This window comes from Anser brachyrhynchus (assembly GCF_964034855.1).
Source record: "Anser brachyrhynchus genome assembly, chromosome: 3".
NCBI classification, from domain to species: Eukaryota; Metazoa; Chordata; class Aves; order Anseriformes; family Anatidae; genus Anser; species Anser brachyrhynchus.
In genome coordinates this window covers 31,332,263-31,344,683 of record NC_137696.1, presented here as the reverse complement: position 1 = coordinate 31,344,683, position 12,421 = coordinate 31,332,263, and the positions used below count along the sequence as shown (strand labels likewise).

The window sequence follows — 12,421 nt, the reverse complement described above, 5'->3', positions numbered from 1 at the left end:
AAATCCCAGCTCTGAAATGCTGGAATAAACTAATCTGTTATAATTCCAACAACAACAGGCCCCTTCCCAGGGAGAAGCCACTGTCCTTCTTTCGTTTTGGACTCATCTGTCCAGTTTCAAATTGTCTTTTAGATGTTAACCAGCCTAGATCACACAAATGTGGCAGTCCTGGGGATGGCTGCATATGGCAGGCAGACTTGTTTGCCACAGGGATTCTGTGCTTTTGGTCCTCAGTGTCTCTGGTTTGGCCTACCTAACCCACAGGACATAGGCAGTACTATTAGCATATATATATTTTGTGGGGTTTGTGGTCATCTGGAATGGCCTTGTGGCTAATTCGTCAGAGAAAGCACAGTGACATCTCTCTGGCATTGTTGCCATGTATTTTTTAGTTTATTTTTAAAAACAAGTGAAACATCTAATCTCTAAATATACCAACTGCTCACAAAAGTATACAGTTCCTTAGGGAAATGAGGTTACAACAGAATTGTGCTGTGCGAATGCTTGTCTATCATCTGCTTGCTCTTTCCCCTCAGTTTTAACTAAATTTTACAGAAGGACAGAGGTCTCTGTGACCAGCAGACCCTTACAGGCCCTGCTCAGACTGGGGATGGCCAGAGCCAAGGGAGCCAAGTCTCCCGCTCCAGGGAGAGAAGAGCAGGACGGCCTTGCAGCCATGGCCGAGGTGCGCTGGCCACGCACATGGTCCTCCCTGCCAGGCCCTGGAGGAGCGGCAGGGCTGGTGGTGGCAGAGAGCTGGAAAGCAGATGACGGGGCTGAGGAGACAGAAATCCATAGGAAATGAGGCTGCTTTAGTTTGGCTGCCCATGGGTCAGCCTGCTCTCTGATTTATACCATTTTTTCCCCTCAGTTCTTGAGCTCTGCTGAAAATTACTTTTCTGCCAACCATGCTTTCCAGGAAAAGACTGCAGTGCTTGCTTCAAAACTTCTGACAGTATTGTTTAAATGCTGAACAAGTAAACAAATGTGAACAATGCAAACAAGTTTTCTCTTATGTTTTGCTTTAACCTTACGGATGCTTTTCCAGTGAACTATGAGCCAAATTCTTCATTTCAGCGAGTAGGAACAAGTGACATCCTGAATCCCGCCTTTTCAGGTTAAGATCACATTTCAGCAGAGAACATCTGTGCCTGCAGACCTCCAAGCCTATTTTCTCCTAAGTACTAGTCTCACAGACTAAGCACTAGTCTAAGTAGTAGTGAGAGAACATGTGCAGGTTGGAGGCTCAGTACTGACCTATAGTTTGTAATATGTTTTATCTGGAGATGCAGCTACCCTGTCCCACAGAAAGCAATATTAAGTCCAGGGCCTGTTCCTACAGATCCAGTTTGAACATGGTTAAACAAATGAAATCATATTCTGTAGGCTTCAGTGCTCCTGAGGGCTAGGAAACCCAATAACGCCAACAAATCATGATTTAAAATGTAGGAAGACTCATCAGAGAGTGATCACACATTTTATAGTTTGTTTTAATTCATATTTAAATTTGGCACAGGCAGAAACAAGAATACAGTTGAGGCTGAAAAAAGGATTTGTTCTAATGAAAGTACTTTGTCATTAACAATCTTACCACTGTGAATAATAAGAGGACTGTGATGAACTCTATTGATTAAAAAATATATATATATTTTAGAATGTCAAATATGTATTTAGGGTCCTAAGTGATAAACATCAGTTACCTGAGGCACCCCAGCACAGAAACAAATGTTGTCAATCAAATACAGTACTATTATTTCACGGTTTAGCTGGATGAAATAAGAAAGTTTGCATAGCAGATGTCCAGATGACTGCTAAATAACATACTAACCTTTCCAACCAAATCCATCAAGAGCCAGACAAAGAGAAGCACCTACCCACACAGGAGCAAATAAACACTATCACTTACCCAGAGGGTGAGTGGGGAGAGAGGGATGGTCTGAGTATGCCCCTTGCCGTCAGCCAGCAGGAGCAGAACTTTGATGGAGCTAGCTGTTCATCATCACATCCTCCCTGGCAGTGGTAACTTGCTGGAAGCCCACAGCCCACCTCCGCGCTCTGTTGTGTATGGCATCTGAGAAAAGGAAAAAGGATTTAAATGAGTCAACTATTAATCCTTCTCACTACGTCTTTAAAGTCGTGCTTTGCCTGTGATGCAGATCAATAGCTTAGGTAATGACGCCTCAAGCTCACTATCTGATGTTCTGCAGTCTTTCGAAAAGGTTTGAGTTAACCACAATAGCAGACAGAGAATTTCTGCCATTGCTTGCACTCAGACAACCAGGCAGAGAGTTACAATCACTGAAAGCAAAAAGCTGGTAATAATAGATATAGTTTCTCACACAACTGGAAGTTTCTCTGCTTTCTCCATGTTTCATATCAGACTGAGGTCACTAAATCCTTTCTATCTTCTACAAGGAGAAAAAAAAAAAAAAAAGATCTGCGGCTTGGGAAAATATAAACTTTGAGGACCTACTCCTGGTGCCATTTCAGGGTTTCTTTAATGATTTTCCTGCTGTCCTCATTGTAATGGCTTGTATCACTATCCAGGAAAAATATACTGCAGCAGTGTATTTATTCATGATGAAAATTTCACATGAGTAGCACTAAGGAGCATTAGGACCACAACATGTCTATATGCACACCTAGCTATAATCACAATTTGGAGAAATGCTTTTTTTTTAAAAATAATTAAAAAAAAAGAAAAAAGTAACTCTCACTAGAGCCTAATTATCACAGCAATATCACCAGTCTAGAGGTGTATAACTTTGAATATTTAAACATTTTTATAAATATGGATCTGAGTAATTTTATTTGGCTCTAGAATGTAAAAAATTGTCAGAACAGAAGTTTCTTGGCCTTTAGATAGACTTTAACAGTTAAAAAAGGCCCAGCATCCAAAACAACACCCCAACAACAACAATATTTAGTCTTTCTGCTGAAACCATTACCCAACTTTCCAGCACTAATCCTGAACTCTGCCTCTCGTTAGCACTGTGCTGTAAGTACGACAAAGGGCAGACAAGGGCACCAGACAATATAAACTGAAATGTTAGCTTGAGCGTAACTGGAGAACCGCACTCTGCCAAATTCTGGCAAGCCTGAGCTTGCACCGCTGTTAGGGGCAGGTCATTAAGGAGAGCTCAGCGGTGGCTGCTGCTCCCGCTGGTAGAGCTAAGGGCACCGCTGGGGCTAGGCCAGAGCATGCAGCACCGCGCACCCCGGAGCCGCTGTCAGTCTAGAAGGGAAAAGCAGCGTGTGACTGCACAATTTTGACTTCATTCCGAGGAAGGCCTCACTCACAGGAACAGCCGTCTCTGTTTTGGGAAGGGGCAGATCCTGCGGAACGACAAAGCACCGTGGGGATGGCTCTGTCACTTTAGTCACACTTCGCAGGACCGTTCCGCCAAGCAGTCCCAAACACTTGCAGAAACCCCATATAAATATGGCTGTAAAGCTACCAGTGGTCTTTAACCATAAAGAGAGAATACCAAACATGAAACCTGTGTGTTGTTTGTTTTTTTTTTTTCTTGTCTCCTGCACATATGAACAATAGCATTAAAGGAGATTAGTTTTGAACCACTTGCAATTTCCTTTATACAATAAAAGATTTTCTTTGCTTGGAATTTGCCTTGTTAGGTTGTGTATTTGGACTCAGTATAACATAATACTTCCCTCACTATCCCTGCTTTTAATGATGCTAGCAGTATTTGAGCCATTCATCAAACGTGACAATTGAAACAGCTAGGAGTTAATGGGAGCATGAGCAGTTTGACAAACACAGTCTATTTGACAAGGCTGGGGTCAGGACTAAAAGAACTGCTCTTGGTTAAATAAACAGAAAAGCAACGAAGTAAAAGCAAAATCTTTGCAGCCATTTATCAACTTTAAAAGCCTTTTTGTTACAAGAAACATAAAGTGAAGCTGCACACAGAGATGGGAATTAAATGGGGTTGGAAGAATTCAGTTGGCTTCTTTTTTGAGTGAAATTAAAACGCCCTATTGAAACTGAAGAATTATGTCCGTAAAACTAATATGTAGTTACATAATATCTAAACCTATGTGTTGAAACCATCTGTTTCTGAACTGACTTATTATTTTAATGAACCCAGTCTTTCCCAGGTTAGCAGACTGATTCAGGTGACATTGAAAGGAGAGTGATACAAGAGAGATGATTTTCCTGACTTCTGCAAGGCAGGACAGCACTCTGTAGGCACAGCCAGGACCTCACTGAGACTGCATCCATTGCTGCTTTCATAACAAATTTACCTGATATTAATCCGTTACCTGGAAGGCAGGCCTTCCAGGGAATCTTTGCAAAATGTCAGAATTTTGCATTTTGACACAATATAGCCGGTAGGAAATTCCTGGATGTCAAATGACTCCTAGAAACTAATAATTAGTGCGTTCTCTAACTTCCTCCCTTATTTGGTTCATGGGCCATTTCTTTTAAACAGAGGAGACTATTTTGGGCTTGGTTCTTTCTCTCCCTCTGTCCAAGCCTCTGGAGAAACCAAGAAAAGTAGAAGCACTGACTCTTTTCTTGCACTCCCTGAGTAAAAATTTTTTTCAGAGCATTCAGCAGACAAAAAAAAAAAAAAAAAAAAAAGGCATGCACAATGAAATCCTGAGTATCCCTGGTTTGGTCTTGCATCCTATACACCAGAGACACTCTCCAGACATTTTAGCATTAACTTCAGTGTGAACAAGACCGGCTATCCTGTGATTCAGCTTTCCTGATGTATAAATTTGGGAGTGATAATACTCTCATGACTAGATAAAACAACACAGATTTAGACACTCAAATTCTTCAATCTTATAGCTGTGCAGAGTTTTTTTTTTTTTTTTTTTTTAATGATTTGATTACCATAACCATATCCTTGTGTAATAGTTTATATCACTATCCAGAAACCACCAGAATCATTAGGGAATTTCCATCAGAAGCAAGTAATCTGGCAAAACTCAGTAAGCTTTTGCAATCCTGAAGTTTCAGGAAAGAACTTTATGACTTTTGGGGTGGACAAGTTGCCAGATAAAAAATCCCTTTTCTTTTGAGACTTCTCCATCCTTTCTATTGCTTTCATGATTTTATAGGTACTGACAATTTGGAGACAGTAAGAAAAAAAGACATGCATCTAGGCACAAACACAAGAAAGACTAAGAATAGTCGTAAACTTATAGGTTAATTTTTTGCATCTTATTTGTTTCTCGTAACTTATTTTTTTCTTTCATAGGGTAATTTCTACAACTAACTAATATGTTTAAAAACTCCTATGGCTGCTGGAAAATTATGAAAGACTTCTTTTCCTGGAAGTGATTGATTATAGTCTGGACAAATGAAATAATTTTCCCTCTTCTCTTCTCATTATGCTTTGAGCAAAACACCCATTACAGGAGCACTGTGCAGCCATTTGGAGCTAGGAAATGTATTCCATTTAGCCTGTCAAACACAGTTAAACTGTCTTAACGTTGCCTCTTTTCCCAACCTCCTTTTCAAGACTGCACTAATATAACCTAATTTTGTCAGAGAATTCTGGACAGCTCTGACTCTTGAGCTCTTTTCCATCTGGAATGGCCTTTTCATCTGCTTAATCCTGGGGCTTTCTGGTTAGTTTAATTTAGTTGTTTTAACCTACAGTTTTCTTATAAAATAATTCATAGCTCTTACTTGGACACCTTTGTGGAATTTATTTAAAACAAACAAAAAAACCCAACCATACGCAACCAAACAAAGCCCAATTTTAGTTTTATTTTTCAATAAAAATATTTTTATCCTAAATACTGGCAAAAATGTCTGAAGATTGCATTGTCTTTTCCAATGTAAACAATACAAATTTATTTTCTAAAGGACGTAATAGTTGCTTTGTGTCATGGTTACTGTCCATGTTGAAAAACGTAAAATATATTAAAAATGTTCAAGTTGACAAACTGCCTAAGTACATCTAATGATATGATTGTATCTAACCTTCAGTAAGTCAGGATCCTGGAACAGAACACAAATAGTGCAATACTAATTTTAAGATGAATTTTCAGGAGTTCATGCAGAATATTTACAAATTACATTACTAACATCATTTTTAGCAAGGTCTGGATTCAAGGATTCAGAAGGTCCTTTACAGTCTCATGTCTCTTGTAAATATTTTATGGATGGAATTATTTCTGTGCTATACAAAGAAAATCCCATTTCACGATGGTGGGTTAGTTACCTACTTGAATATTAGTTGACTTTCCTTTTTTAAACAAAAGTTTTTTTTCTTTTTTTTTAAACTAAAAAGAAAAAAAAAGAAAAGAAAAGTCTGTTTCTGTGATCATCAGTATGCTAAACCACTTAAGGAAATCAACCTTATTCATGCCTTTGTTCTCTTTTCTTAACCAAATTAAGTTTGTGTTGAGAGATTTTTTACTGCAACAATAGTAAAAGCCTACTCTTTAGTCTAGTCCTGTGGAGGTGGAGGCTAGGATCCAGATTCTGCTTTCACTTTACAACATTATTGCAATCGAACAATAACAGCAAAGCCATTATTGTTTATTTCTATTATTCAAAAAAGATATTCAGGCACCAACAGACTAACAAAGTCCTTCTGAGAATTCATCTTCATTCCTTCCCCATTACCGGTATCCAAGAAAAAACCTTAAGACACCTGAATAAAAAACTGTGTGCATGAGGCACATGGAGTTAGAAGGACTGGAAGACTAAACAGCTTAGGAGAATTTTGGTTTGGCTAAACCCAGGGTATGACTGTCAGCTGCTAAAGACCAAGCTAACTACCATGCTCTCAGTCATATGGTCTGAATTTTTGGGTAGACCTGTGTGGAGCCAGGATATGGACTTGATGATCCTTGTGGGTCCTTTCCAACTCGGGATATTCTATGAGTCTATGATTCCATACAGCAGACACTGCAAATTAGGTGGAATTTAATGGCTCTCTCAAGCAATATTGAACAGGCAAGAAACAAAGAGCTTGCTTATATTCTGGCTTAATCAGTCCCTAAATGGGGAACTAAGTAAAGATACATACTACAAAATATGAAGTGCATCTTATTGGTTCTCAGGAAAGACAATCCTAATTTTTGTTGTATTTTACTTCAATAATAATCATTCAGCACACACCAAACATCCTTGTTTGCTGGTCTATAATTACATTAGTGCATTAATAGAAAATATTATTTTGTCCCACATCATGTGGGATGTGTTTTTTGATAATAACAGCAGGCAGAGAAAACTTTGTATTAGGACTGCTACACAGTCATTTAACTTCAAAATATTTTGTAGCTATAAATTTTCCTTTCAGCTAGACTTCTGTAATTCTGTAACTTCATTATACTTGCTTTTGTGAAATAAGAAACATTCATTAAATGAGCTAAATATTGACCTAGCCTCATTTTATTAAAAATTTACATACAAAACAGTGATTTGTGATGGTAAGCACTTACATATCCTATATCCTTTCAGTTGAGTCTATTAACGTGGTCATTAGAGACTACTTGCCCTTTAAGCCAATTCTGACAAAGACCAGAGCAAACCTAGGCTGCAGTAAAAGAAATTCTGCAAGGATGCTGGGCACACAGGTCATGCGTGAGAGCTCCAAAACCTTTCTTAATATACTGCAGATGTTGCTAAGCTTTGACTTTTTTTTAAGCTATGTTTTCATTTACTATTTAGGTGTTCACCGTGTTACAGTGTTGCCAAGAGAACCATTGAATCTGCTAACAGTTTAAGATGGGAATTAATTGTATTAATTTTTACAGAAGTAACTGGAAAGATTGAAAGCGTCAGAATATTAATTGCAGGCCTTCTGTCCTGAAATTTGTAGCTAAACCAACAGACAAGTCACAATTCATCCACCTCAGCAAACAGTTTTTGTCTGTGAGCTGAAATTGTCACTACTACTTGACCTACTGAGAAATTTTTGCTGGAAGAAAAGAACTGATACAACTAGGGTCTCCAGAGTCAGCCTCAAAACACTTGTTCCAGACAGCCTGAAAAACAGTAGCTTCAAATAAAAGCTAATAAATAAATACTTCATTTCCCTTGTCCCCCAGCCTTTCCAGTCTGCTTACTATAGCATTTCTGCCTTTTTTTTTTTTTTTTTTTTTTTTTTTTAAAATAGTAGGGGACCAAACACTCATGTTTTTGAAAGGCAGAAAACACTGGGTCAGAGACATGGTCTTGCTCTCAGTGTTAGATGTATCACTGAATTTTCCCTCTAACTGCAAGCACTGCCAAAAAAAAATATTAAACTTGAGTTTAAGATACCTTGAATTTATTTGATGTACCAGGGCACTGTTGATGCTCAAACTACTGTCACTGTTCTTCTGTACACCCACATCAGTCCCCAGAGGTTATGGCTTCTATTGCTGAAATGACGCTCGCTCGAGAGGAACTAATTTGAATGTAGATAACCTGAGCAAACGTTGAAGGGATCATTAGAAAACTAACATCCAGAAAAATAAGCTGCTGGAAGTTTATTGCCCCTAATCCTGTTAATAAGGTAGGCTGCTGGGCTTATTCTTCTGAATATTTGTAGTGGATTTTTTTTGGTTTTTTTTTTTTTTTTTTTTTTAGGGGACTGAAGCAGAGGGGAAAGGGACAGATTCACCCTCTGACCCAGAGGAGCATAACTCTGAACACGTGTTACTCTGAAATGCCTGGCTGGTGGTATTAACGGGGATAACCTTCTGAGAGTGACACAGACGTAAGACTTCGGTTCTGCTGCAACACAAGCTCTGCCTTCAACTTAATTAATTTAAAAGTAGGAACTTTCTACCTACAAGCCAGCTCTGTTTTTGTGTAAATGGCTGAAAAAATACTGCAAAGAGGGGAGAAGTCAAGTCCTGATACTGGAAACAGAAACAAAGTACCTTTCAAGCCAACAAAAAATGAGGACTTAAAATTATATACCGTTTGCCTGCTTAATAAGAAATTCAGAATAACTTCTGTATTAGTAAAGAAATTAGACACCTGCAATCCAAACCTGTACTTAAGTTATTCATTTCTGAGAGAGAAATACTGTGTAGAATATGCACATATGCACACTAGCTGTAAATGTATTCTGTAAACTATTTGCAGGCCCTGAATTTTCTGCTGTATATAAAAGTTAGATCAGTGTTAACTCAATGGCTAAAACTGTATTGGAAGAGAAAATACCAAGTTTTCTAACAATACTTATCTGCCTTGGCCATTTAAGTTCACCACAATACTAGAGCTGAAAGAAATACCAATACAAGAGTGCTCTGTGTCAAATCTCAGACCATTAATGCAAAAAAGTGTAATTTATCAGATCGAAAGGAAAACACTATTTGACAGTGTCCCAAGTACTACTACTCATTACATATCTAAAGGCTACTGATCAATAGACAGCACTATGCTCTTTCGTTGAATAGGTTCAAGCTTAACTGATTTTCATGGCTTCTTGAATGCTTTTATGACTAACAAGGCATGGTCCACATAGTGCTTTGTCACTGATTTGCACATAATCTATAAAGTGACAGTAATAAATCACAAGTATCATTAATAAATCACCAACAAACAAAGCAGAACACTGGAAGCAATGTGGACAATGCACAGATATTCCTCCAAATACTTTGGTGAGTAAACAGGCTAAACACACAGCACTAGTTAAGAGCTGCAAGTTCAAGTCATAGTAAATACATACATATGAGCTTTTAGAGATCTTTAAACAGAAGCAAGCTCTGCTTCTATGTTTCTTTGGGGCAGTTTTATGGAGGAAAGAAAAAAAATTAAAACAGTAAAGAACTGATAGAAAATAAAACTACTTGAGAAAATAAATGCTTGGAGCGCAAGAATATAATCCAGTCTGGTGATGCTTATGCCATTAAAATCACATTTTATGCCTGTTTACTTTATCATTTTGTACCTCATAAATACCTACAGTAGCTAAAACTGTCAGTGATACCACTTCAAAGAGCAGTGCCCCTAGGAACAAGATCATTGAGGTTTGGTCTAGCCACAGTGTGGTTAAGGTTATCACAATGTCTCTTTAAATCTAGAATCTAATTGGCAAAAATCCATGAAAAGTACGCATACCTTCAAATGCAAAGTTCAGGATTCATTTACTCACCCTTCAGGTGTGGATTTAATGAAAGCTGGGCATTTAACATGGTAACAAGCTCCCACTGAATTCGTAGAAAAATCCAGCTCCAAGATACATACAGCAGAAGCAAAGCAGTCATTTTGACTCTAAACATCACTACAAAGAACACATACACTTAACAAGTATTTACTTGAGGTAGAATCCTAGAAACACAAATTTGTAGCTGTCATACAAGTTAGCTGGTTGAGGTTAATGCTAGACCTCTGAAACACTTTTTTCTATAGTGAATACAAGGCCCAATTACTTAGCTTGAACCATTTTGAATTAAAAGCCAAAAGGTTTAAGTTGTTCCTTTTGCTTGTAGTTCCTAAATTTAAAAAAGAAGTGGTAAAATTATAAGAGGAAGTCCGCTTCCCTAGAATTTTTGCCCTGACCAAGTATTTTTGCTAATACCACAAGAAAGCTTTTTCCTACAAGATTTTCAGTTCAATATTTTAAGGCTTTACTTGTTCTGATAAGATGATCATCTAAATTCTTGAACATGAATGTGAATCAAATTCCAATTAAAATCTTTAGGTCCTCTCAGCCACTTCTCTGGTGACCCTTGAGCAAATACATGTTTGTATTACCCCAGTGGCTTGAGGTAAAATACATAATTACAACCTATATTAAAACCATCTTTCGTCCCTCCAAACTTTAGAAACAAAGTTTGATTCAATACTAACAACCACAGAAAAGAAATAAATAAGGTAGTGGCTAATACCAGAGTGAATAATGGCTTTCCCTCAGAAAACCAGAGGGAGAACTAGACTTTGGTTTATTATGGCAAAGAGGATAGGTATAACAGAATGTTATTTACAGGCAAAACTCCCACACTCTGAGGTTGACCACTCCCTTTTCATCTATTCTTGAGAAATACAGGTCATGTAATGATGCCCAAGTCCTTAACAAAAAACTAGCATTTTTCCTTTAAGGTGATCAAGAAAACTGGTGAGACACAACAGAAATAGGGACAGCAAGAACGTGATCAAGCTACAGGTAGGAGAGGAAGACTCAGGTGTCTTCCCAGCAAGCACCTCTGGGAGTTGTTGAACATCTGAAAGCTCCATTCCTCTCTACAAGTTCACCAGCCTTTCTGTAGGAGCTTGACCCCAGCAGTTACCTCATCCAAAGTCAAGATTTGGGAGTTTTAAAAAGACATCTGTGGAACTCTCTTCAGAATATCTCCTGGAGAAATGGTGTGGATAAAATATGAAGTGTGGGGCCATGGCAGGAGTTTCCACAGCCATGAATTAGACCTCAGTCAGTATGCATTTACTTATGAAAAGCAAAACAGTTTTGCCAAATTTAATGTGCTTTTACATACCATCAGTTTTACAAAAAAAAAAAAAAAAAAGGACAAATTTACAAAAAATCTGGGAATGGCATAAAGATGCACTGGGGAGGTTCATACTAGATATTAGGAAAAAAATTCTTTACTGTGAGTGGTCAAGCACTGGAATAGGCTTCCTGGAGAGGTGGTTGATGCCACACGCCTGTCAGTGTTCAACAGGCAACTGGATAATACCCTTAATAATAAGCTTTAAATTTCGGCTAGCCCTGAAGTGGCACCCTTCTAAATGAACTATTCTACTAAAAATATATTGGACAAAGATGAACTTTTTGTTGAGAAAAAAATGATATGAAAAAGAACAAAATCTACAGGAAAAAAAAAGATAAAAGGACCTTAAAGAAGTTAAAATTAACAAAACAAACCTAAGCCTTAAAGCTATAATGTGAGCCCATCACTGTCTACTATTCTTGAGCATGTGACTTTATTATTTTTGATCCAGAGGTCACAGCTTACTTTAAAAGTGACTGTCTTCTGGGCAGAGGTGGCCTCAGGGGCCAAATACTCAGCTGAGCCACAGATAGGTATACATGAAAGTGGGTGTTTACATATCTGCTGAAGTGTCTAAAAACTTCTGCAGGCATATTTAAATTGCCTGCAGACATTTTCCCTGCCTGTACTACACAATCATTTGTTTTAAAGTATCCTGGTTATTCACATAAGCCTTTTTTTAATGCTTATTCTCATATCTGTGTAACAGTAAAGAAACCTCAAAACTTCAACTCCTGTCTTCTCAAGACCAACCCCTTAACAAATGGTTTTGCTTGCAGTTACATTTGCTAATTTTCATCTCTCCTTTTTCCTATCCTCCTGTGCCTGACCTTTTCCCCTTAACAGAGGTTTAAAATAGAAGATCTTTGCCCTCACCACTCTGGGACAGCCCTTCCCAGCATCTTCCAGACAGGCACAAGATATATGAAGAAACTAACTTTTTCCTCCTGGGTAAAAGACAAGTTTCAATACTGCTCTTTGATTTTTC

At 38.0% G+C, this 12,421-nt stretch overlaps 1 protein-coding gene across 1 annotated transcript in view; it reads right to left on the bottom strand.

The window, feature by feature from the left end:
- The window catches only part of LOC308192506 (uncharacterized protein), a 72,039-nt gene that overhangs the window by 36,627 nt on the left and 22,991 nt on the right, over nucleotides 1-12,421 (bottom strand). Inside the window, exons 7-8 of the mRNA XM_080586140.1 lie at nucleotides 10,080-10,208; nucleotides 1,907-2,071 (exon numbers count right to left, since the gene is read on the bottom strand). Coding sequence (XP_080442266.1) covers nucleotides 1,986-2,071; nucleotides 10,080-10,208 — 215 coding nt within the window. The 3' untranslated portion in view covers nucleotides 1,907-1,985. The remainder of the gene's footprint in view (nucleotides 1-1,906; nucleotides 2,072-10,079; nucleotides 10,209-12,421) is intronic.